The following is a 27,307-nucleotide window of genomic DNA, read 5'->3' as shown; positions in this document are numbered from 1 at the left end:
TATCACCGCCAATCCCACAGAAATACAAACTACCACCAGAGAATACTACAAACACCTCTATGCAAATAAAGTAGAAAATCTAGAAGAAATGGATAAATTCCTGGACACATACAACTTCCCAAGACTAAATCAGGAAGAAGTTGAATCTCTGAATAGACCAAGAACAGGCTCTGAAATTGAGGCAATAATTAATAGCCTAGCAACCAAAACAATCCAGGACCAGAAGGATTCACATCCAAATTCTACCAGAGGTACAAAGAAGAGCTGGTACCATTCCTTCTGAAACTATTCCAATCAATAGAAAAAGAGGGAATCCTCCCTAACTCATTTTATGAGGCCAACATCATCCTAATACGAAAGCCTGGCAAAGACACAACAAAAAAAGAGAATTTTTAGACCAATATCCCTGATGAACATCAATGCGAAAATCCTTAATAAAATACTGGCAAACTGAAACCAGCAGCACATCAAAAAGCTTATCCACCACGATCAAGTCAGCTTCATCCCTGGGATGCAAGGCTGGTTCAACACACACAAATCATAAACGTAATCCAGCATATAAATAGAACCAAAGACAAAAACCACATGATTATCTCAAGAGATGCAGAAAAGGCCTTCGACAAAATTCAACAGCCGTTCATGCTAAAAACTCTCAATAAACTAGGTATTGATGGAACGTATCTCAAAATAATAAGAGTTATTTATGACAAACCCACAGCCAGTATCATACTGAATGGGCAAAAACTGGAAGCATTCCCTTTGAAAACCGGCACAAGACAAGGATGCCCTGTCTCACCACTCCTATTCGACATAGTGTTGGAAGTTCTGGCCAGGGCAGTCATGCAAGAGAAAGAAATAAAGGGTATTCAATTAGGAAATAAGGAAGTCAAATTGCCCCTGTTTGCAGATAACATGATTGTATATTTAGAAAACCTCATCGTCTCAGCCCAAAATCTCCTTAAGCTGACAAGCAACTTTGGCAAAGTCTCAGGATACAAAATCAATGTGCAAAAATCACCAGCATTCCTATACACCATTAACAGACAAACAGAGATCCAAATCATGAGTGAACTCCCATTCACAACTGCTACAAAGATAATAAAATACCTAGGAATCTAACTTACAAGGGATGTGAAGGACCTCTTCAAGGAGAACTACAAACCACTGCTCAACAAAATAAAAGAGGATGCAAACAAATGGAAGAATATTCCATGCTCATGGATAGTAAGAATCAATATCGTGAAAATGACCATACTGCCCAAAGTAATTTATAGGTTCAATGCCATCCCCATCAAGCTACTAATGACTTTCTTCACAGAATTGGAAAAAACTACTTTAAAGTTCATATGAAACAAAAAAGAGCCGGCATTGCCAAGACAATCCTAAGCAAAAAGAACAAAGCTGGAGGCATCACGCTACCTGACTTCAGACTATACTACAAGGCTACAGTAACCAAAACAGCATGGTACTGGTACCAAAACAGAGATATAAACCGATGGAAGAGAACAGAGGCCTCAGAAACAACACCAGACATCTACAACCATCTGATCTTTGACAAACCTGACAAAAACAAGAAATGGGGAAGGGATTCCCTATTTAATAAATGGTGCTGGGAAAACTGACTAGCCATATGTAGAAAGCTGAAACTGGATCAATCTCTTCCTTACATCGTATACAAAAATTAATTCAAGATGGATTAAAGACTTAAATGTTAGACCTAAAACCATAAAAACCCTAGAAGAAAACCTAGGCAATACCATTGAGGACATAGGCATGGGCAAGGACTTCATGACTATAACACCAAAAGCAATGGCAGCAAAAGCCAAAATAGACAAATGGGATCTACTTAAACTAAACAGCTTCTGCACAGCAAAAGAAACTACCATTGGAGTGAACAGGCAACCTACAGAATGGAAAAAAATTTTTGCAATCTACCCATCTGACAAAGGGTTAATTGCCAGAATCTACTAAGAACTCAAACAAACTTACAAGAAAAAAACAAACGATCCCATCAAAAAGTGGGCAAAGGATATAAACAGACACTTCTCAAAAGAAGACATCTATGCAGCCAACAGACAAATGAAAAAATGCTCATTATCACTGGTCATCAGAGAAATACAAATCAAAACCGCAATGAGATACCATCTCACGTCAGTTAGAATGGCAATCATTAAACAGTCAGGAAACAACAGGTGCTGGAGAGGATGTGGAGAAATAGGAACGCTTTTACACTGTTAGTGGGAGTGTAAATTAGTTCAACCATTGTGGAAGCCAGTGTGGCGATTCCTCAAGGATCTAGAACTAGAATTACCATTTGACCCAGCCATCCCATTACTGGGTATATACCCAAAGGATTATAAATCATGCTACTATAAAGACACATGCACATGTATGTTTATTGTGGCACTGTTCACAATAGCAAAGACTTGGAACCAACCCAAATATCTATCAATGATAGACTGGATTAAGAAAATGTGGCACATATGCATCGTGGAATACTATGTAGCCATAAAAAAGGATGAGTTCATGTCATTTGCAGGAACATGGATGAAGCTGGAAACCATCATTCTCAGCAAACTATCACAAGGACAGAAAACCAAACATTGCATGTTCTCACTCATAGGTGGGAATTGAACAATGAGATCAGTTGGACACAGGGTGGGGAACATCACACACCAGGGCCTGTCGGGGGGTGGGGGCTGGGGGAGGGATAGCATTAGGAGATATACTTAATGTAAATGATGAGTTGATGGGTACAGCAAACCAACATGGCACATGTATACCTATGTATCAAACCTGCACATTGTGCACATGTACCATAGAACTTAAAGTATAATGATAATAAAAAAAAAAATAGAATTCATTTTCATTCACTGACTTCGTATCCTGTGAAGTTGTTAAACTCAATTGTAAGTTCTAGGAGGTTTTTTTTTTGTAGGTTCCTACATATACAATTATGCTGACTGAGTAAGGACAGTTTGTTTCTTCCATTCTAGCCTGTGTGTCTTTTCTTTTCCTTGCCTAATTATACTGGTTAGGACTTCCAGTATACTGTTGAATAGGAGTCTTGAGAGTAAACATCCTTGCCTTCTTTCCATTCACAGCATTCAAGTTTTTGCCATTAAGTATAATGTTGCTTGTAGTTGGTCTTTTTTAAGATATTCTTTATCAGGTTGAGTATGTTTGCTGAGAGTTTTCAGCATAAGTGGATGCTGAATTTTATTAAATGCTTATTCTGCATCAAATGATGTTATCAGGTAGTTTTTATTTTTTATTTTTTTTGAGACAGAATCTCGCTCTGTCACAGCAGTGGTGTGATCTCAGCTCAATGCAACCTCGCCTTCCTCGGTTCAAGTGATTCTCTTGCCTCAACCTCCTGAGTAGCTGGGATTACAGGCATGTGCCACCATGCCCGGCTAATTTTTGTGTTTTTAGTAGAGACAGGGTTTCACCCTGTTGGTCAGGCTGGTCTCGAACTCCTGACCTTGTGATCTACCTGCCTTGGCTTCCCAAAGTGCTGGGATTACAGGCGTAAGCCATCGCGCCAGGCCCAGGTAGTTTTTCTTTTAGTCTGCTAGTGTGGTCAATAACCTTACTTGCTTTTCCTTTTTCTTTTCTTTTCTTTTTTTTCTTTTTCTTTTTTTTTTTTGAGACAGAGACTTGCTCTCTCGCCAGGCTAGGGTGCAGTGGCGTGATCACGGCTCACTGCAACCTCTGCCTCCCGGGTTCAAGTGATTCTCCTGCCTCAGCCTCCTGAGTAGCTGGGACTACAGGTGCGTGCCACCACGCCCAGCTAATTTTTATATTTTTAGTAGAGACAGGGTTTCACCACATTGATGGTCTCGATCTCTTTACCTTGTGATCCTCCTGCCTCAGCTCCCAAAGTGCTGGGATTACAGGCGTGAGCCACTATGCCTGGCCCCTTACTTGCTTTTCTAATAGTGACCCAGCTAGCATTCCCAGCATGAACCTCCTATTGGTTGTAGTGTATTACTCTTTTAACATTTTGCTGATTTTTATTTGCTAATATTTTGTTGAGGACCTTTGCATCTATGTTCAGGAAGGATATGAATTTGTAGTTCTGTCCTGTTTTTATTTGATTTTGCTGGCCTCATACAATAAGCTGAAAAGTGTTCTCTTTTTTCTGAAAGAGATGGTGTTATTTCTTCTCTAAATGTTTGATAGAATTCAGTAATGAAACCATTTGGGCTTGGAAATTTCTTTTTCCAAGTTTTAAACTAAACTAAAAATTCAATTTCTTTAAAAGGCAGGCTTTTAATAAAAAATTCCCATTAAAAATTTTTTGGAAAACCTGACCTCATTAGAAAGGTTAATGTCCACTTATTCATTAATACTTAAAATTCATTTCAGTGTACTAGCTGTTGAGGGTAGTTTCAAAAGAAAGAGATAATGTGGTCCTCCCTTAAAATAATTATGGCACAATACTGGTGAGAAGTCATCTTAAGTAGATATTTAGAAATACGTGACTGAGAAAGAAATAGGATGAAACAACGGTTAAGAGCATCCATGGGCCGGGCGCGGTGGCTCAAGCCTGTAATCCCAGCACTTTGGGAGGCCAAGGCGGGCGGATCACGAGGTCAGGAGATCAAGACCATCCTGGCTAACACAGTGAAACCCCGTCTCTACTAAAAAATACAAAAAAAACTAGCCGGGCGAGGTGGCGGGCACCTGTAGTCCCAGCTGCTCTGGAGGCTGCGGCAGGAGAATGGCGTGAACCCGGGAGGCAGAGCTTGCAGTGAGCTGAGATCCGGCCACTGCACTCCAGCCTGGGTGGCAGAGCTAGACTCTGTCTCAAAAAAAAAAAAAAGAGCATCCATGGATTTTGGCAAACGAGAAACTTAGATTTGTATTTGGTTCTGCCACACTGTAACTTTGGACAATTAACTTGTTGAACTTTTCTCCTTCTCAACTGTAAAAAAAAATATATATATATATATTTTTGATATATATATCTCATAAACATATGAGATATATATATATATCACTGAGTTGTGGATTAAGGATTGACTTAATGCTTGTCAAGAGCTTCATACAAAGTAAATATCCAATAAGTAGTAGCTATCATTGGTGTGACTTTCCAGGAAAAATTACAATGGTGTAGAGAAAAGTAGAGTATAGTCCTATAGATTGAAAGTAAGTACCTTTCATCATGCTAGAGAATTGTGAAATCAAACATTCTAGGAAAATTTAAGAGTTTATGTTTTCAATTTTATTATTCTGTAAAAGATTAGCATTGGATGGTTTTAAATTCTTAGAAAGCCATATGGCTCTAGATTTGTATTTATTTATTTATTTTTGCAACCACATTCTAACTTTTTGGAATGTTCTCTTTATCAAATACCACCTTATAGTCTCTTATTCTATAAAAATTTGCTTTCTTTTCTTTCTAAATCAAATTATTTAATACACCATGTTATCCCTCTGTCTGCCCTGTCCAATGTCTTGATACCTTACCTGCAGGACAACAAGTAGAATTGCCCAGTTTAAAGATACACTATATCCTTTTTTATGTTTTTGGAGACTGAGTTTCACTCTTGTCACCCAGGCTGGAGTGCAGTGGCGCAATTTCGCCTCACTGCAACTTTTGCCTCCCAAGTTCAAGCAATTCTCCTGCCTCAGCCTTCCAAGTGGCTGGGATTACAGGCATGAGCCATCACGCCCTGCTGATTTTTTTTTTTTTTTTTTTAGTAGAGACCGGGTTTCACCACGTTGGCCAGATCGGTCTCAAACTCCTGAACTCAGGTGATCTGCTCGCCTCAGCCTCCCAAAGTGCTGTGATTATAGGAATGAGCCACTGTGCCTGGCTAAGGATACATTATATCCATTTATTGTCTTAATAAATGAGGTAAAAACAAGCACACTAGTGAAAGTGGAATATCAAGTTAGCTCACGTGAAAAGCCAGAAAGCAGACGATTTATTCTGGAGATGGCCTTTCTTCTATTAGTCATGCCATTGTGGTTTCAGCAAAACTGATTGTTTCGGTTTAATCAATGTTTCTCATCTTTTGCTAAGTTGGCTGCCTCATCTTTTTGTGTATGCCTAGTCTTCAAAAACTTAAAAGTAGAGAATTAAATACTACTGGGGACAGTTAGGCATAAAGTGTGAGGTAGATAATGCTGTAAGACATAGAAGGGAGAGAATAGTGTTAATGCAGGTAGAAGAAAGAACTTTTAGGAGAGGATGGAATTTCAAAGAGACTTTGAAGGTTGGGAAGCCTTTGGGGAGAACAAATAAAAGAAAGGTGGCAGTGAGCACGCTGGACCATTTGAAAGACGAACAAAGGCACACAGGTGTGAATGAACTTGGTATTTATATGAGTACGTTGCATGGGGATAAAAGGTAGAGGGTGATTTGGAGAAGGGAATGCGCTGGAACATGAATGCCTACATGTGTATAACTGAGGAAGAGGGACTGGGGCATTACCATAAAAAACAAACTAAACTGTTACAGGGGCGACATAGTTATTTAGAATATGGGTTCTGGAGCTAGACTTGCCAAACTGTAATCCTGGCTTTGTAAAGGTGTCTCCTCCCCATCCACTCCCACACCCCCACCCCTTTACCAGGAAGGACAGAAGTTAATCACTGGAGACACCTGTGGACCCTTACGATTCAATAATACATAACAAATTTTATTACCTAGCTTTCATCTTCTGCTAGTTCTCTCATATATTTACCTTCCCAAATTTGCTATGCTAGAAATTCAAAGTTCTTTCCTTTGTAGGATTTTTCTAAAACTTTATTATTTTGTTAAGAAGCTGTGTAAGAACAAGTTCTAACCACCACACTTTTGAGTTACTCATCACCGAGACCTCCCATAACTGTGTCACGCAGATGTTAATAAATCTTTGCTTTTATTAATCTGTCTTTTGTTCATCTAATTTGCAGAGCCCCAGTCAATGAACTAACTTAATACAGGTAGAGGGAAAATAATTTTTTTTTCCACCTCTACTAATGTCAGGAGTCAGATTATGGAATGTTTTAAAAATTAACAGAATTCTGAGATTATGTGAGAAAGACTACTGGAGGCATCATATAGTTTTTTTTAGTCAAGTAAACATGATGTTATTTTTTATATTAACTAATATTGGCTTTTAATATCAATCAAATATGCTCCACATTAATTAAAATTTTACTCAGATTTTAATCTTTGTGTTCCACTGAATGTGTATCTATATTTAAAAGGACTATGATAAAGCACACCAACAAAGATGCTAAAACCCAGATCAAAGTCTTTTATTGCTTCATATTATTTGACTCTTTGGAAACAAGTAGGAAAATTATCCAAGAAGAAAAGCCAAAGCAGCCAGTACGCGGCAAACTAACAGATGGAAGGGAAAATGATGAGGGGGAATTAGGTGATAGGAAGGTGCGAGTGCAAACTGAGAGGCAAAATGGACTCAGGAAAGCAATTATGTATAAGAAAAACATATAGCTGGGTTTAGTGGTGGGCGCCTGTAATCCCAGCTACTCGGGAGGCTGAGGCAGGAGAACTGCTTGAACGCCGGAGGCGGAGGTTGCAGTGAGCTGAGATTGCTCCACTGTACTCCAACCTAGGCAACGAAGTGAGACTCTGTCTCAAAAAAAAAAAAAAAACAAAAAAAACAAGAAACAACAAATAAAACAAAAAAAGAAAAAATATATTTCAAAATTTAGAGGATAGATATTTTAGAAATTCAGAGATAAAATTTGGATGTTTCGAAAACTGCAAGGAGCCAAGTACAAGTGAATACTGAGATTGGATTTATTTAAATAGCTGTATTAGCACCAAACAACATTAATAATAAAAAGTAAAAGAACCATATATACAGGGGAATGTATTCATAATTTCTTTTCTTTCTTTCTTTTTTTTTTTTTTTTACTGAGACCGAGTCTCACTCTGCTGCTCTGGCTGGAGTGCAGCAGCATGATCTTGGCTCACTGCAACCTCTGCCTCCTGGGTTCAAGCAATTCTCCTACCGCAGCCTCCTGAGTAGCTGGGATTACAGGCACCCACCACCACGCCTGCCTAATTTTGTATTTTTATTAGAGACGGGGATTTCACCATGTTGGCCAGGCTGGTCTCGAACTCCTGACCTCAGGTGATCCACCTGCCTTAGCCTCCCAAAGTGCTGGGTTTACAGGAATGAGCCACCATGCCTGGCCTGTACTCAAAATTTTATGTAAAAATCTCCATTGCCACTCCCTGTGTACCTCTCAATAAAAGATTGAAAATAGGCCAGGCGCGGTGGCTCACGCCCGTAATCCCAGCACTTTGAGAGGCTGAGGCGGGCGGATCACAAGGTCAGGAGATAGAGACCATCCTGGCGAACACGGTGAAACCTCGTTTCTACTAAAAATACAAAAAATAAGCCGGGCGTGGTGGCAGGTGCCTGTAGTCCCAGCTACTCCAGAGGCTGAGGCAGGAGAATGGTGTGAACCCGGGAGGCGGAGGTTGCAGTGAGCCGAGATCGTGCCACTGCACTCCAGCCTGGGTGACAGAGCCAGACCTTCTCTCAAAAAAAAAAAAAAAGAAAAAAAAAAAAAGAAAATATCCAAGAGCATCAGCTTTATTCTAGAGTCTTACTCTATTTCTGCTACAGGTCTGAGTTAGTATCTTGAGTTTCAAGTGGATAGGAGTGCCCATCTCCTAAGACTACTCCTACTCCACTCCACCCTCAAGCACCACCACCTTTCGGGTAAGCCCAGCAAGGGAAGAGGATGAGTTGTCCTCTCAAAGGAAGATGCAAATCATTCCTTCTGGGAGGGTTAGGTCATATTTCAGAGGAGTTTATTCTTCTGAAACTGACAACTGCACTTTACCTTCAAATCTTCCGTCTAGCCTATCTCTACAAATGGCATTTCCAACTGTTCACTGGTTCCCAGCAGAAACCTGGTATTCATTTGTGACCTCTTTCTCCCTCTAACCTGCACTCCAGTTAACTAAGTCCGATTTATTCTGCCACCAAAGTATATCCCAAATTTGTCTACTTTGCTCCATCTCCATGGCACCACTGTCATTTCTGGGCTAACCTTTATGCAAATTAGAGAAAGAAGCCTCTTCTTTTGGGCAGATAGTGGGGCTGGATTTCAGCCACACTTGCTCCCTTGTGCAGGGCGTGGTCTCCACAACCTGGCTTGGTGGCCCTGGACCTGACCAAGCCATCCTGCACTGTTGTAATAAATTCCTTAATGTTTTGCCACATCCTCACTTGTCCCCTCCAATCCATTCTCCATGTAACAGAGGGATTATTTTTAAATCACCAATTGGATCACTTTATCCCCCACTTTCAAAACCTTTCAGTGAATTTCCATTGCTATTAGGATGAAACTGCAACCCCCTAACATTGCCTACAAGATTCTGAATGATCTGGTTCCTAGCTCCCTCTTCATCCTGACTGGCACCATTCCCCTTGATCCTAACTCTCAGCCACACTGCCTTGTTTTGTTTCCTAAAACTTGCCAAGCTTCCCCCTACCCCAAGAGACTTTGCCTGGAAAGTTCTTCATGACTTAGTTTGGCTAATGTCTACTCTTCTCTCAGGTCTCAATTTAAATGTTACTTCTTCAGGGAAGCCACCCGTGAATCTATAATCCAAAGTAGATTCCCTCACAGCACTCTATTCTTTAATCATACTTAACAGATTTGTAATTGTATATTCACTACTGACTTAATATCTTTTCCCTGCTCTACACCGTAAGGTTCAAAAGGGCAGGTATCATGCTTGTCTTAGCCTGGTGCCTTTCACTTATCCAAGTTTCTGTAAGTTTATAGCAAATGCCTTCTCTATGCCAGCAATATAATAGATGATGGGCACATAGAAGTGAATAGACAGAGATGAGGTCCCTGCACTTATAAGAGAAACATGCAACCAATCAACAAGCAAAGCAAGCAGATGAGATGATTATGAATGCTGTGGCACTATCATCTCATAGTTCACTGCAGCCTTGAACTCCTGAGCTCAAGCGATCCTTCCACCTCAGTCTCCTGAGCAGCTGCAACTACAGGTGGATGCCACCGTGCCTGGCTAATTTTTCTCTATTTGTAGAGACAGCGTCTTGCTATGTTGCCCAGTTTCATCTGGAACTCCTGGCCTCAAGTCATTCTCTTGCCTTAGCCTCCCAAAGTGCTGGGACTACAGGTGCCAGCTTGTCTGGTTCATCAATGAATCCCAAGTATGTTGTTACGATAAAGCTGACTGCTAAACGTAACTGAAGAGTCTGCTTTGTTCATGTAAAGTCCAAAATAGGTATTCCTAATGTGTAGATGGTTCTTCTCCAAGAGTTCCAATTCAGGAACTAAGACTCCTAACTTGTGGTTCTGCCATCTTCAGCATGTGGCCATAGAAGGGAAAAGAGAGGCTGGGCATGGTGGCTTATGCCTGTAATCTCAGCACTGGGAGGCTGAGGCAGGAGGATCGCTTGAGGCCAGGAGTTCAACATGGTGAGATGCCGTTTCTACCAAAAGAAAAAAAAAAAAGAAGGGAAAGAGCATTAAAGATTGTGGGAGTTTCTTGTTTTTTTAACAATAGATTAAGCCTGGATGGCTACACCTAACTTCAAGTGAGGCTGGACAATGCAATTCTATACTAAGAAAGAGAGTAAATGGGTTTGGTGATCAGCTAGTACCCTCAACAGTACCTGGCACAACACTCCATTATGAAGAAACAAAGATGAATTAGAAATGGATCAACACCTGTGAAAGAAGGGAAGAAAAAAATAAAAGAAATGGAACTTGTTCTAAAAAAGTTTATTAACGTATACACAGAAATCAGTATTATACCTGATCTAAGAGTATAATGAATCCTTTATTTCCAGTAATCTAGAGATAGTCTCTAAAATAAAATTAATTAATTTATAGATTTGTTTCTCAGGACAATAAAGTTTAAAAAAATTAATCTATTTTACCACTTTAATTTGTCACCTTCAAGTTTTCCATTTTATTTCCTCTGGGTTTTAGCCTTCTCAAATCCGGTCACTTCACTAAGTTCACAGTCACTTAAGTTTCTCCTTCCTTAGGTTTGGATGGTCGCGTTAGGACAAGCCTACAGTTAGGCAATGAACAGTGACAGATGCATAGTAAATACGAGGGAACCTGTGTGGATGGAGCCACAGTAGCTTAGAACTCGGAGACGTGACCCTAGATCACCATATAAAATGTTTGCTTATATTTTTATGGCATTCTTTTTCTGCTCAGAAGGAAACTGTAGAAATTAAATATTGCAGAAATTTGAGTTCTACACTCAGACTAATGCAACCACATGGTCACGTGTGTTAATCTGTTTGTACTTAAAGCTTTTCCATTCTAAACTTGTTTACATGTCCTGGACTAAATCTTAGTATTAAAGGCACAGAAACACAGGGCTCTACGGGACCTCATTCACAACCATTCACCTTAACTGAGTCTATTCAGAAGGGACCTGAAGTCTAGAGTTGACCGATTCATCCGACAGAGAGAGAAAAAAGTGAAACATTTTCGAACCCTTATCATAGGTTTTGGCTTACTTTTCCCAAAACAGAATCCTCCCTGAGGTAGTCGGAGAGCACAGTCCTGGATAGCAGTTCCGTGCACCGGGGAAGGAGGAAATTTTAGAGTCCAGTGATGCAAGCGGAGACCCAGTGTGGCTGAGAACGGGCGATGCGGGTGGTTCCTGTGACCCCTGGAATGCAAAGGATTGCACCCCCATCAGAAAGTTAGAGAAGCCGATGCAGAGTAGCCAGAAGTCCTGTTCTTTCGGCAGGAGCAGGGGTGCTGAGTGGGGGGGATCTCCGGTCCCGCAGCTCGGCCGCAGCCAAGAGCCCGAAGTGCTGGGCGCGGCGCCACCAGAGGCCCGCCACGCCCCACGCCGCCCTGCAGGCGAACGCTGGAGGCCCCGCCGGGCCGCCGTAGCGCTGCGGATCGGCCCGCTCCTTCCGCGCCGCCCTCCGCCCCCAGCCTCCCGGCGCCGCGGTAGCTCTGGGCAGGCAGCGCCGCCGCCGCCGCCGCCGCCGCTTCCTCCTCTGCAGCCGTTCGGCCGCTGCGTGACGCGTCGTTTCCTCCCAACATGGCGGCCGGGGCAGGTCGGCGGTGATGGAGGCCAGTTCGCGGCCGCGGCGGGTGCTAATCCCCACAGTAGCCAGGGTAGCCCTCCTCTCGCGGTGCCTGTGAGAGCCGCCGCCACCTAGTCCCTCAGTTCCCGGCAGACAGCCGCCCAGGCCGGGCTCCGTTACCGCCGCCAGGGCCGGAGGGACGAGTGAGAGGGGCGGCCGGGACGCGACCCCCGGGCCGGGAGAAGCTGAGGCCCGACGGGCGCGGCCCTCGAGGTACGGCTTCTCGGGCGCGGCGAGGACCTCGACGCCCCTCGGCGGCACCGCGGCTAGTCTCGCTCGCCCGCCCCTTCCTGATCCTGCCGCTGCCCTCCACGCCTCCACTCCCCCACCTCCACCCCCTCTCCTTTCTCTCTTCCTTCTTCTCCTCCTCCTCCCCTCCAGCCGCTGGGAGCCGCGGGTCGGACAAGCCGCCGCCTCCTTCTCTGCGTCCATGTATGAGGGGAAGAAGACGAAGAACATGTTCCTGACCCGGGCCCTGGAGAAGATACTGGCCGACAAGGAAGTGAAGAAGGCGCATCACTCCCAGCTGCGCAAAGCTTGCGAGGTGGCGTTAGGTGAGTGGGGAGGAGGCCCGGGGGATGGGGTGCTTGTTGTGGGGCGGGGGGACAAGGGGGGCGCCCGTGGGGGGCTGGGGTCGCCCGAGGCTTGCCCGAGGCCCGCGCTTCTGACCTCGGGGAGCCCTCGCGGAGCCCTCTGCTCCCTGTCTGGAGTTGACAGGAACTCGGCTGGATGTGGGGCAGAGGCAGGGTAGAAGAGGAAGGGCGGTGAGCTGGGCTTGGGAAACTCGGCCGGGCATAGGATCGCGGGGCACCTGGGTTCGAGGGATCGACTTGAGAGTGAGGATTTTGTTGGTGGTCCGTGAGGTGCGGACTGGATACCACCCTTTGTGATGAAGCAGAAGATGAGCTGTTGTTTATTAGCTTGGAAATTGAGGTGGGGCCGGTATGTCAAGATTGGGCGTGGGAAATGTTCCATGTCATAATTATCAATAACTTTTTCGTTTAGCGAGGTACTTTGGGGAGATAGGCTGCTGAAGTTGTTTCCTTGTTGACAGTCTTGAGAAGGGGTTCACAAGAAGTACAGCCGGTTCTGACATCTCTCCGCCTCCGCCACAGGAAAAACATAGAGTAATATTGTATCTGACTGGGCTGACCTGGAAGAACAAGTCCGGTGGTTAAGGGGTGGGGGTGGCGGCGTGAAAGCAGGGAAGCAAAGAACCTTTAGATAAAATGGCTTTAGGTGACAAGGGAAGGGAGGGTTTGAAATGAGGAAAATGAAAAAGACAATGACACCCACTAGCCACATGTCTGGACGGTGGCAGCTGCTCTCAAGCTTGAATTGTGATTTATAGTTCAGATGGAAGAGATCTAGTGTAATGAAGCCCGCAGCAGGGAAAATCTAAACAATACCTCCTACCTATGAGGTTAGGCAGATAAGGAATAGTTAAAGGGGGAACATTGTTAGATCTATTGCATCCATCAAAGATGAAATCGTTTGAGAGACCATTTAACACAAAGATGCATTCCTAATGCTTACACTTTATAGCACTGGAAATACACTAAGTCAAATTGGCAAGAAAAGGAAGCTTGCTAAATAGGCTTTGGAAAAAAGCCTTGAAAGGGAGAAAATCCACAATAAAGTATACTAAAGTTAAGGAGTCAAGACAACTTAAAATTAGTTTTTAATTATCAAAATAAGTAGAAGACTACTGTTTAATTTGCTGTGATATACCGTAGTTTTTTTTCCCCTAGATCGTTAAAATTGGTGATATGGAAAACGTCAAAGAAATTTCATCTTAAAAAATTTGAGTGTGTAGTATAAGGGGCTTAAGTTTATTTTTTCACCTTATTCATCGACTTGAAGTTTGCATTTTGTTATTTTTGTTGGTAACAAAAGACTGTTCCCCGTGTATGAGAAGATCCTTGTCTAGTGGCAGAAACTGTATTTATATCTAGATCCTGAAAGGAATAATTAAATTGGGGTGGGACTGGGGAGAAAGTGATTTTAGAATTTTTAAAATAATTGTTATATGTAGGTTTATAAATTACTTAAAGGTGAAAGAACTTTAGAGAGATTCAAATTAAAGTTTAAAATTTTTGTTTGTTGAGACAGGGGCTTGCTCTGTCACCCAGACTGAAGCACAGTGGCACAATCAGGGCTCACTGCCACCTCAAACTCCCAGGATCAGGCATTCCTCCTGCCTCAGCCTCCCAAGTAATTGGGGCTTCAGGCACACCGCCACACCTGGCTAATTTTTTTTTTTTTTGGGTGGAGATGGTCTCTCTATATTGCCCAGGTTGGTCTCCAAGTCTGGGCTCGAGATCCTCCCACCTTAGCCTCCCAAAGTGCTGGGTTTATAGGTGTGAGCTACCTCTCCTGGCCTTAATTTTTTATAATTCAAATTTTTCATGTTACAACATATTTTTAATACATTAAATTGTAAGTATCAAACTGAAGAAATGGAGTGTGTTGTGTGTATGTATATATTTTCCTTCTCCAAACTGGTAACATAAATAAGCATACTTTAATGGAGAGCCTACTGGAATGAGAGTCAGAGATCCTATATTTAAATCCCAGTTGTGTTACGTCGTTGTATTTAGAAAGTCCCTGGGCCTTAAGTTTTCTGTAAAATTAGGGTATTGAACTTAATGATTGTATGGTCACATCTCCTCTAATGTGCCATGAATGTGATTGCACTGTCCTGTTAACTCATGCATTGGGTATTCCCTACCACTCATGAGCATCATCTTTAGAGGGCCTATGTAGGGCTCTAAATGGTCCTTGCCATTTCTGGAGGTAGGGATTACTTGATATGTGTGCCAACTGTAGCAGGGTTGTCTATTCCAGATTTTGCCAGTTTTTACTTTTTTGTCCCTTCTGTATACTCAGTAGAAGCTTGTTATGAGGAATGTGTCTATCCAGGGAGGGGCTAGGCATCACAGTACTTTATTTACTTGAGATGTATAAGGCATTTTTTCCCACATTTCACAAAGTTACATTTAGCCTCCGACAAAGCAAAATCTCAGTAATCTCATGGTAGCTAATCCCTGGTGAACTTTGTTTCTTCCCTTGCAGTCTATCTACATCACCACCCAAACATAAATTGGGAGGGATAACTCATTTTGTAAAGTATGTCTTGCAGGAAGATGGTATGCCCACAAATATATTGTCCTTGAAAACCATTTGAGACTTATCTTCTCCACTTCACTATTGAGACCTGGGCCAGGCCCACTTTGGTCTGTTGTTAATCTGTGTGGGCATCAAGCAGGATGGGAAAGCAAACTGAAAAGGCCTGATTTAGTCCTCTCGTGTCTATAGATTGTGAGTGGGTGGGTGTTGGATGGTGGAGATACAGAGGTCATTTTGTGGGTGGTGGTATAACCCTTCTAAATACCCACATGTCTGTCTTCCTTCTTTCCCCAGATATTTATTGAGCATACAGCTGAAGGGAGATGGACAGTAAACAGGAAAATACATAGTATGTCAGACTTTTAATCCTTTTTTGTTTGAAAATCATTGTATTGGCATGTGAGTAGATTTCAGAGTATTGCCATTCAAAATTAATTCAGCTACCTTTTAACATGGCCAATTATAGATGAATTTTCTGTAAACTGTACTCATGAAATTACAGCTTATCGTGTATTCTTAAAACTTTTTTTGCTAAAAAGTATAACTTATGAAGCAGCATCTAGGTTAGGGGAGATTTTACTTCATTAAAACAGAATCCATTCTCAAAGACACTATATCAAGGAACTTTTATCTTCACAGAAAGAAAAATAAACTTTTAAAGGGATGCAGAGTTAATGTAAAACGTTTTTCAGATTTTCTTATGTCAGACTTTATTTTGAAGTAAAAAATGGTTAAAAAAGAAATAATCCCCGCCCCCCCCCACAGTTAAAACTGATGTGAAGGCCACAGGTCCAGGAACAGCTCCAGGTTGCCCTCTTTTGGTACCTGCCCTACTACAGCTCTCTGCAGAGAGAGGGAGTCTAGGCTGCCCTAGCTTAGCCTGATCCATTCCTGCTCTCAAGAATCCTGACTTAAAAATAGTCTGGCCATCTGCTGGCAGATGAGACAACAGCTGAGCTATTTTTAGTTTCAAAGAATTTAGGATTGTTGTGGGATTGGGCTTGAAGGTAGCATTGTTTATCTGCTAGGGAGGTTGCAGTTGGCACTTATTCCAGTAAGGCCTCTAAGTTTCAGGAGTTTCTTTTATGTTAGGATTGTGACTAGTTCAACTTACGCTTTCTAACATCGAATATCTATGAAGATACTCTGCAAATATTAGGATGAAAGAGTTCAAGTTTGGAAACTGGCACTGATACAAAGTAAGAGTGGAAGAGGTGAAGAGCTGACCAGAAGAAGGTTTTAAAGGGAAAGGGGAGGCATATACTGGCAGTGACCAGGGTGGGTTCCCAGGAGGTATATGGGAAAATAATGGAGACAGAATTGTTAGGGAAGTAATTTTTGCATCAGACAGGGTATGAATTTATATTGTTCATATTATAAAGTGATCCTGTTGACTTAGTTTTCTTATATAAGAGTCTATTACCTATAATTATAGTTTCATCCAGAAATATAATATTGAGACTCAAACTTTTCAGAACTTGCTTCCTTCTGCCCCTTTAATCCCACCCTTATTTTTGTTGGTGGTGTTATAAAAAAGATATGTTGGTGGAGGGGAAATTACCTGAATGCTTTGGGCTCTGCATTTATGCTACTTTTGGTAACTGTTAATTTTCATCACTCTTCACCATTTATGAAAAAAATGATTTATCCCCAAACAATATCCTGTGAATACCTTAATTTAAAATATTTTAAACATCAGTGAACACCTTAATTATAATTTAAATCCATTAACAAATCTCTGTTTAAGCCTTCTTTGATATCTAAAGTAAAAAGTGTTTTCAGTAAGCCAAGCTACCTGAATTTTTGAGATGGGTAGAAGACTATAATTAATGACATAACTGAAAGATTGATCCTATTTGCATTTGTTCTTTTCTTTCACATTTCAGATTTGTTTTTAGGACATATGCTCCAGAATAGTGTTGAATAAAATAAATGTTGTAGACTACAAGTTCTTAGAGAAGCTCTTTGAAGAAAATAAGTTTGGGTTGAAAAAATAAGTTTGGATTACAGTGTATAATCTATTTCCATTTGGGAAATTTATAATGCACATGAACATAGTTAAGATTCTGAAAAGTCCTCCAAGAAAGACACCTGCTGAATTTTGTTTAATGAAGATTTTCCTGAATGTATGTGATCCTTTTTCATTGTCTGCTAACTCGGTTAACTCCCGTAGGATATGTTGTTCCTTGGAACTTACTTTGGTACACTGGGGAAAGAAGGGCAAGTACAATAACCCTAACTACTGGTGAAACCATCTTCCAGAAGAGGTTTGTGGAAACCAGTACACAAACCTGTGTTTCTGTAAACACAGGTTTGGGGAAAGCAGTAGATGTGTTGATAGTGTGGGAAGGAGAAGCAAGTATGAAATAAGGAGCAGGAGAAATATCGACATCAGAGGACTATTTGCTGACTAGCTTTCTTTCCCACCCCATCTAGGGGCAGGTAACTCATTTGTATCTCCTGTTAAGGTTTAACTTAGAGAGAAAATTGTGAATGGGAAATCATTTGGGGAAATATTTGTCATAATATTCCTCACATAATGGAGGAAGGATATTTGAAAAGGGAAAAATATACTTGAGTAAGTTATTGTTGTCATTCCAAACTAGGTATATATTTCAAAATCAGGTATTTGTTGAACTCCTCTTATGTGCCAGGTACTACTTCATTGCTGGGTATACAGCAGTGAACCAAACATGCTTTCATAGAACACACATTCTAGTAGGGTGAGGGTGATAGTAACAACCTTGTATCATCAGAAGAAAGAGTTCAGAAGGTTAAAGGGAAAAGGGTGGGAGTGCTGATTTAGTTAGAGTTGTCAGAAAAGTCTTATCTGTGAGATGACATTTGAGCAGAGAAGTGACAAAAGTGAGGGATTTAGTCTTTCAGAGTAAATGAAATAGAAACAGGAAACAGCAAGATGGTTGTGTGCTTGGTGTGTTTCAGGATGCAAGGAGGCTTGTGTGGCTGAGAGAGGGGGGGAAAGATAGGACGGGGAGGGCAGATTTGGGATTTTAGTGACAGCATGTTTATATTTTTAAAGGCTCACTGTGGCCAGAGACCATGGGGACTTACACTAGGTTGGTGGTAGTGGAAAGAGTGATAATTGTGTGCAGTTAGAATATATTTTGGAATCCACAGGATTTGCTGATGGGTTGGTTGACAGAGGGGATGGCATCCAGTCTTGTAGCCAGAGCTTCAGGGTAGGGAAGATGGCATTCACCTCAATGGGGAACACTAGGATAGAAAAAGCCTTTGGGAAATAGGTTTTTATATAGTAAAATATTTTCATCCTGCCTTTTATATGTATTTAAAATGTTTTAATGATAGAGTTTTCTGATGATAGGATATTTTCTACTGAGAATAACACAAAATAATTTCAATTTTGTTTTGTCGATTTTTTTTTTTGAGACGGAGTCACGCTCTGTCACCCAGGCTAGAGTGTAGTGGCGCGATCCTGGCTCACTGCAAGCTCCGCCTCCTGAGTTCATGCTATTCTCCTGCCTCTCAGCCTCTCCAGTAGCGCCACCACGCCGGGCTGATTTTTTTTTTTTTTTTTGTATTTTTAGTAGAAACGGGGTTTCACCGTGTTAGCCAGGATGGTCTCGATCTCCTGACCTCGTGATCTGCCCGCCTGGCCTCCCAAAGTGCTGGGATTACAGGTGTGAGCCATCACGCCCAGCCTGTCTTGTCAGGTTTTTTGCAGGGAGGTTTTTTACCAAAGAAATGAGCCTTTCACTTGTCTGGTTCTTTTCCTGGAATAGGAACTTTGTGGATGTAATTAGTGAAAGACCTTGAGGTGAAATTGAGATCCTCAACTTAGGGCCTTATTAGGTGGGCCCTAAATCCAGTGAATGGTGTCCTTGTAAGGAAGAGGAGGGATTCTTCCCTGGAGCCTTTGGATGTAGCATAGCTCTGCTGTGACCTTGATTTTAGATTTTGGGCCACCAGAACTGTGAGAGAAAATTTCTGTTGTTTTAAGCCACCAAATTTATGGTAATTTGTTAAGGCAGCCTTAGGAAATGAATGCAAGTTCCCTTTTTATCCTAACTTTTCAGACCCATTTTGATTTCTTTATTCAACTTTCCACTTATAGCGTCTACTATATGTATGTTTACACAATACAATCCTGTCTTTGGCTCGTCTCTGATTGTTTCATGAATCTAGAAAGCAGTTATTCTGAGGCTTTAGTGTGTCATAAGTAGAGGCTCTTGAAAAGCTTCTTAAAAGGTCTGAGCTCAGGTATTCAAAAGTATTTAAAAAGTTTTGTGTTCTACTTTTGATATTTTGTTTTGCTTAGACTTGATATAACTAAATTTGTTTATATAACCTATGTTATCTTTTCATTCAGAAAAGTCTTTGAAAATCTTTAAAATGGCTGGGTGCGGTGGCTCACGCCTGTAATCCCAGCACTTTGGGAGGCTGAGGCGGGTGGATCATGAGGTCAGGCATTCGAGACCAGCCTGGCCAACACAGTGAAACTCTGTCTCTGCTAAAAATACAAAAAGTTAGCTGGGCGTGGTGGTGGTGGGCGACTATAATCCCAGCTACTTAGGAGGCTGAGGCAGGAGAATGGCTTGAACCTGGAAGGCAGAGGTTGCAGTGAGCCAAGATGGTGCCACTGCACTCCAGCCAGGACAACAGTGTGAGACTCTGTCTCAAAAAAAAAAAGAAAAAATCTTTAAAATATTTCATATTACCACTGGCAGTGTCTTTAGGAAACTCCATGTGAGGCTATTAATTTTTCTTAACAAAAATGTGTGCACTGAGGCTTCATTTAATCAGCTGTTTAACAATCCTCATTTGTCAGAACTTTGCTAAGAAATGAAATAATAAAAATAGAAGCGAAGTACATATCATGAAGGCCAAGTACTTTATATAGAAGAGAATCTCTATGACTTTTAGTCTGTATACTTTTATAATTCCAGTAAATTTGGGAATTTGATATTTTTTATAAACGAATCCTTCAAATCATTTTCAAAAGTGCAAGTACAACAATAAAAATTTACTGTGATACAGGGCTGGGCGCAGTGGCTCACGCCTGTAATCCCAGCACTTTGGGAGGCCGAGGTGGGTGGATCATGAGGTCAGGAGATTGAGACCGTCCTGGCTAACACAGTGAAACCCTGTCTCTACTAAAAATACAAAAAATGAGCCAGGTGTGGTGATGGGCGCCTGTAGTCCCAGCTACTTGGGAGGCTGAGGCAGGAGAATGATGTGAACCCGAGAGGCACAGCTTGCAGTGAGCAGACATTGCTCCACTGCACTCCAGCCTGGGCGACAGAGTAAGACTCTGTCTCAAAAAAAAAAAACCCATTTTTACCGTAGTACTCTTAGCTGGAGATAACCACTGTTAACTTTTTGAAAAACAACTTTCTGATGAATGATTTACATACTATAGTATTTACTTTTTTTGAGTGGAATGATTTTTGGTAAATTTACTGAATTACGCAGCCATCAGCATTAAATCCAGTTTTAGAACATTTCCATTACTTCAATGAGATCCGTAGTGCCCTTGTTGTCATCCCTAGCTTCAGGCATTCAGTAATCTATTTTCTGTCTTTAGAGTTGCATTTTCTGGACATTTCATGAAATGCAGTTATACACAGGTGGTCGTTAGTGTCTGGTTTCTTTGGGTATGTTTTTGAGGTTCATTCATGAAGTTTGTATCCACACTTCATTTCCTTTTATTGATGAAAAGCATTCCATTGTTTAGATATCCTATATTTTGCTTATCCATTTACCGGTTGATGGATATTTGGGTTGAATGAATAATACTGCCACTAATATTTGTGTGTAAGTCTTTGTGTGGACGTAAACTTTTATTTCTTCTAGGTAGACAAACTGGGAAGGGAATTGGTGGGCCGCATGATAAATTTATGTTTAACTTTTCAAGAAACTTTTTAAGAAACTGCTAAATTCTTTTCCAAAGTGCCTGCACCATCTTACATACCCACCGGCAGTGTATGAGGCTTCCCGTTTCTCCAAATTCTCACCAATATTTGTTACTGCCTTTTTATTTTTAGCCATCCTAGTTGTTATGATGAAGTGTTACTTCATTGAAACACTGTTAACTTTTTGAAGTACAGATTAAATATTGGAAATGCTTGGGATCAAAAATGTTTTCAATTTTGGGTTTTTTTGGATTTTGGAATATTTGCATATACATAATGAAATATCTTGGGGATGAGATTGAAGTCTAAACACAGAATTCACTTATGTTTCACATACACCTTATAAACGTAATCCAAAGGTAATTCTATGCACTGTTCTTTTTCTTTTTTTTTTTGGAGAGGGGGTTTAGCTCTTGTTGCTCAGGCTGGAGTGCAATGGTGCGATCTCAGCTCACTGCAACTTCCACTTCCCAGGTTCAAGTGATTCTCCTGTCTCAGCCTCCCAAGTAACTGGGATTACAGGCATGCACCACCATGCTCAGCTAATTTTGTATTTTTAGTAGAGATGGGGTTTTGCCATGTTGGCCACTCTGGTTTCAAACTCTGACCTCAGTTGATCCACTGGCCTTGGCCTCCCACAGTGCTGGGATTACAGGCATGAGCCACTGCGCCTGGTCTTATGCACTGTTCTTAATTTTGTGCGTGAAACAAAATTTTTTGTTTGTTTGTTTGTTTTGAGATGGAGTCTCACTCTGTCGTCCAGGCTGGAGTGCAGTGGCGCGATCTCCCTTCACTGCAAGCTCCGCCGCCTCCTGGTTCATGCCATTCGCCTGCCTCAGCCTCCCGAGAAGCTGGGACTACAGGCGCCTGCCACCACGCCTGGCTAATGTTTTTTGTATTTTTAGTAGAAACGGTTTCACTGTGTTTGCCAGGATGGTCTCCATCTCTTGACCTCGTGATCCGCCTGCATCGGCCTCCCAAAGTGCTGGGATTACAGGTGTGAGCCATCGTGCCCGGCTGAAACAAAATTTTGACTGTCTTTTGAGTGTGACCCATCACATGAGATCAGATTTGGAATTTTTTTCACTTCTGGCTTCATGTCAGTTCTCAAAAAGTTTCAGATTTTGGAATATTTCAGATTAGGAATGCTCAACCTGTATTTTTCCCAGACTTCATTCTCCACACACATACACAGGAGCATGGACATGGACAAGCATATTCTTCAAAAAATTGAGCAGCCAGATGTGGTGGCTCACACCTGTAATCCCAGCACTTAAGGAGGCCAAGGCAGGGAGATCACTTGAGCCCAGGATTTTGATACAAACCTGGGTAACATGGCTAAACCCTGTGTCTACAAAAAAAATACTAAAAAAAAAAAAAAAAAAAAAATTACTGGGTGTGGTGGTGTGCACCAGCTACTTGGGAGGATGAGGTGGCCCGGGAGGTTGAGGCTGCAGTGAGCTGTGATCACACCACTGCACTCTAGCCTGGGTGACAGAGTGAGACTCTGTTTCAAAAAAAAAAAAAGAAGGCCGGGCGCGGTGGCTCAAGCCTGTAATCCCAGCACTTTGGGAGGCCGAGACGGGCGGATCACGAGGTCAGGAGATCGAGACCATCCTGGCTAACACGGTGAAACCCCGTCTCTACTAAAAAATACAAAATACTAGCCGGGCGAGGTGGCGGTCGTCTGTAGTCCCAGCTACTTGGGAGGCTGAGGCAGGAGAATGGCGTGAACCCGGGAGGCGGAGCTTGCAGTGAGCTGAGATCCGGCCACTGCACTCCAGCCTGGGCGACAGAGCGAGACTGTGTCTCCAAAACAAAAACAAAAAAACAAAAAAAACAAAAAAAAAAAGAAAGAAAAAAAAGCCTGCCATGGTGGCTCGTGCTTGTAGTGTCAGCACTTTGGGTGGCTGAGGTGGGTGGATCATGAGGTCAAGAGATCGAGACCATCCTGGCCAACATGGTGAAACGCTGTCTCTACGAAAAATACAAAAATTGGCTGGCCGTGGTGGTGTATGCCTACAGTCCCAGCTGCTCGGATGGCTGAGGCAGGAGAATCACTTGATCCCGGGAGGTGGAGGTTGCGGTGAAGCCGAGATTGCGCCACTGCACTCCAGCCTGGCAACAGAGTGAGACTCTGTCTCAAAAAAAGAAAAAAAAAAAACTATTTAATTTTTAAGGCATTCATAGGGGGAAAAAGAATAGCTAACATTTGTTGAGTGTTTAGTGTATGCCAGGTTCTGTGCCAGTTGAATACTTCATTGACTTCATCTCAGTTAGTCCTCAGAATAACCCTATATGCTTAGGTTCTATTGTTACCTGCATTTTGCAAATGAAGAAAATGAGTTTGTGTTTGGCAGAGTTGGAATACGACCTTAGAGCCTACATAGTCATCTTGGGAGTTGTGTTGCGCTCTGCTTTTTGGCCTAATGTGGCAATCCTGTCCTGCACCCTTAATCACAGTACTATATGTTTGTAAGTAACAATACAAAAAGGAAAAGAAGGGCGACTGTGGAAAGAAAGGCACTGTCAAGAAGAGAAAAAGGGCCATAAACTGAATAGACATAGAAATAACAGCAATACAGGAAAATATTGCTGTGTACATTTCAGTGAATCTCCAGGGTGAATGTTCATGTGTTCATCATGGGATCCTCAAATCTGTCGTGTACAATATAATTTTAATTCTCTTTTCTGCTTAAGAAGTCAGGCAAATTTGTGTGTATGTATCTTCTAAGATTTAATTTTAAAGTAAAGTGTCAGTAATTTAAGCTGTTTGGAAATTTAATGTGCCCTGTAACACCTCCCAGGGATTCGGGATAGGCTAGCTTTTATTGTGCTTCTATGCCTAACCCTTTAAAACTATTCTCATTTGCTTTTTATATTAATATTTTGTAACATTTCAAATCATTTTAAGAATTGATATAAGAACAAAATCTTATTAAAATATCGTTTTGTGAAATTACCAATAAGACTTTATCTGAAAATAACTAGTTGTAAATCTCAGTGACTTCATCTGTAAGTATATAAATATAATTACTGTGTAATTGTCATGATTTTCTGTTATCTAGTCAATATTTCATGTGCATTTTCTATATATCTATGTTGTCTTCCTACCTAGCATTTTAACAGTGTGTCATTTGTTTAAATATTTTTGAGTTTGGGGACATGTTACATTTAAGTTTTGCTACACAGATTTTTTTTTTTTTAACTAATCCCTTGCAGAATTTGGTTAGTGTTTGTTATATATGCAGAACTGTTTAAAATAAACTCTTAAGATTTTGATTGTTGGGTTAGAGTGTGGTCATTCATGACTGTTCCTTAAGGCAAGGTTGCCATACTTAATATACCTGTGTTAGGTGCAAATAAACAACAGAGCACTGAGGACAAGACAGAGAATTTGCTGTTGTTAGATTTATTGGTTTTGATCAGTGTTTTATCACTTCACCTTTCCTTTGCATTTTTTTTTTTCTGTTCTAAGAGTGAAAAACAAAGACATAAAAATTCCTGTTTATAGTTAGGATATCTGTACTTTCATTTTCTATGAATTTGATATTTTTCATCCTTTTTTTCTTGAGGGTTATTAGGGTATATCTTAATCTGTTTGAGCTACTGTAACAATACTGTAAACTGGGTGGCTTATGGACAACAGAAATTTATTTCTCACAGTTCTTTATTTCTCACTGTGAATTCAAAGATCACTGTGCTGACAGATTCCATATCTGGTGATAGCTGGTTCCTTATAGACAGTACCTTCTAGTTGTGTTGTCACAAAGTAGAAGAGTGAAATACACCTCTTATAAGGGCACTAATTCCATTCATGACTGCTCCACCCTTATGACCTAGTCACCTCCTGAAGGCCCCGCCTCTTAATTCCATCACACTGGGAATCAAGTTTCAACATGATTTTTTGGGAGGACACAAACATTCAGACTATAGCAGGGTATATAATATGAAGTATGTATTTTAAAAGTTCATTTTGTTTCCCTGAATTGATGGGTGTTTTAATAGCAGTTACTAAGTAATTTTAAAACATCACATCATATTCCATCAGTCATTTTCAATTTATATTCGTATAGTACTTAATGTGGTATCTGGTAAGATTGACTAGTCTTCATTGTTTCTTAATTTTTTAAAAATAATATTACTTCTTTTTCCAAATAACAAGGATTTTCTTTTAAGTTTTCTAATGCTCGTTCTTAACATCTTATTAACATGTTAATCAGATTTTCTTGCCTTCTATTCTTATACATCAGCTAAAGAGTGTTAATAGTTGGGAAGAAGTTGATTGTTTTGTTTCATCCAATTTATTGGGTTCTCATGCTTCCATTCCCTAAGTTTTACTTCTTACCTGATAATTGAGAATGTGTTTGTTTAATGCAGTGTCAGAAAGCAACAATGTTTAATGCAGTGACAAGCAAAGCTTATGTGTAATTTCTAATGTGCTTTGTTTGATCTTTAGAAATGAGAATGGAACCATGTGCATCTCTGCAAAGGTGAAGAGTAAAAATAAGGTGTAGGTTGTTTGATACCAGTTAATAGTCAGTAATTAAGATTTTATAATATACATCGGTGTCCAAAAAATGAGTTTTTACAATTATCAGAGAAAAATTTTTTATAGTAAGTAACAGCTCTGTGTCTATAGTTATCTTGCTAGAAGATACAAAGGGAGAATTAAAGTTATATTATTAGAATGTGTTTTTTTACTAACTGCAATGATGAATCTGTGTGTTTGAATAAATGAAGTGAAGATATTTTATTCTTTTTGTTTCCACCCTCAATCCCCATGTTTATGGCTGTTATAGAAGATTCCTTGAGTGGTAAAGTAGAAGGAAAGGTACTTTTGTTTGTAATGTGTACACATTTTTTCCTTAAAAAGTCAATGAGTATGCCAACATATACTCTTTTAAACTTGTGTGTATGGCTACCTTCATTGAATTACTTTCCTTATGAAATAGTTAAATATTTCTCAATTCTTAATTTTCTTTTACATTTCAAAAAACCCCCTTTAGTAGGTAATTAATATGCAAAATTATGGTTTCTCTAAGAAACTGTTAGGTTCTCATAATTATCACTGTTATAGTTCTTTTTGTTTGATGGCTTTTTCTTGGTTTGAATGAAAAATGTCTTTAAGAAAGGTTTGCTAATCTTTTTCCATTTTATCACTAAGTTAAAATCATATTTATTTTTACTAAGTAGTTTTCAGTTTTGTGTTACTAAATTGAATAGCCGTTGTTTTTTTTTAGCACTCCCCTAAATGGTTTCTGCCAATTCAGTCTCATTGAAACTTTCTATCCTTAACATTTGTAAAAATAATATAATCTTTCATTAATAGCAAATAAGAAGCTTTGTTTGGTTTTGCTGCTCATGCATGCCTAATGCTGTTCTGTGTAATTAAGATATATCTCACCAGTTGGTTTGACTAAAACTTCTTAATGTAAAGGTTTTATTGATTTAGTAAACTAATGTCCCTAAATATTTTGTCTAAGATAGTCACTATTAATCATGTGTTTCAGAAAGTGTTTAAGAAAACAAAATTTTTTTTTTGAGTTTGGAAATTAAATATTCTTAAGAATATTTGCTTTTTTCCTAGCTCTTTCCTTTTTTTTTTAATATTCTTCTTATTTATTTATTTATTTATTTATTTATTAAGACGGAATCTCGCTTTGTCGCCCAGGTTGGAGTGCCATGATGCAACCTCGGCTCACTGCAAGCTCCACCTCCTGGGTTCACGCCATTCTCCTGCCTCAGCCTCCCGAGTAGCTGGGACTACAGACGCCTACCACCACGCCCGGCTAATTTTTTGTATTTTTAGTAGAGACAGGGTTTCACCGTGTTAGTCAGGATGGTCTTGATCTCCTGACCTCGTGATCTGCCTGCCTCAGCCTCCCAAAGTGCTGGGATTACAGGCGTGAGCCACCGCGCCCAGCCTAAATTCTTATTTTTATCCTGAATTTTTTTTTTTTTTTTTTTAAATAAAGACGCCCAGGCTGGAGTGCAGTGGTGCCATTTCGACTCATGGCAACCTCTGCCTCTCGAGTTCATGTGATTCTCCTGTCTCAGACTCCCAGGTAGCTGGGATTACAGGCGCATGCCACCATGCCCGGCTAATTTTTGTATTTTTAGTGAAGATGGGGTTTCACCATGTTGGCCAGGCTGGTCTTGAGCTCCTGATCTCGTGATCTGCCTGCCTCGATCTTC

At 40.8% G+C, this 27,307-nt stretch overlaps 2 protein-coding genes across 2 annotated transcripts in view; one reads left to right on the top strand and one right to left on the bottom strand.

Annotated features, from left to right (window-relative positions):
• Window positions 1-12,521, bottom strand: part of LOC112630166 — a 31,671-nt gene extending 19,150 nt beyond the window's left edge. The window contains exons 1-3 of the mRNA XM_025394332.1: window positions 12,494-12,521; window positions 11,505-12,355; window positions 10,641-10,695 (exon numbers count right to left, since the gene is read on the bottom strand). Coding sequence (XP_025250117.1) covers window positions 11,694-12,355; window positions 12,494-12,521 — 690 coding nt within the window. The 3' untranslated portion in view covers window positions 10,641-10,695; window positions 11,505-11,693. The remainder of the gene's footprint in view (window positions 1-10,640; window positions 10,696-11,504; window positions 12,356-12,493) is intronic.
• The window catches only part of ARFGEF1 (ADP ribosylation factor guanine nucleotide exchange factor 1), a 144,865-nt gene continuing 129,692 nt past the window's right edge, over window positions 12,135-27,307 (top strand). Inside the window, exon 1 of the mRNA XM_025395254.1 lies at window positions 12,135-12,643. Coding sequence (XP_025251039.1) covers window positions 12,520-12,643 — 124 coding nt within the window. The 5' untranslated portion in view covers window positions 12,135-12,519. The remainder of the gene's footprint in view (window positions 12,644-27,307) is intronic.

Source organism: Theropithecus gelada, chromosome 8, assembly GCF_003255815.1.
Source record: "Theropithecus gelada isolate Dixy chromosome 8, Tgel_1.0, whole genome shotgun sequence".
NCBI lineage: Eukaryota > Metazoa > Chordata > Mammalia > Primates > Cercopithecidae > Theropithecus > Theropithecus gelada.
The sequence above is the reverse complement of the archived record's forward strand: the minus strand, read 5'-3'. Positions and strand labels throughout refer to the sequence as shown.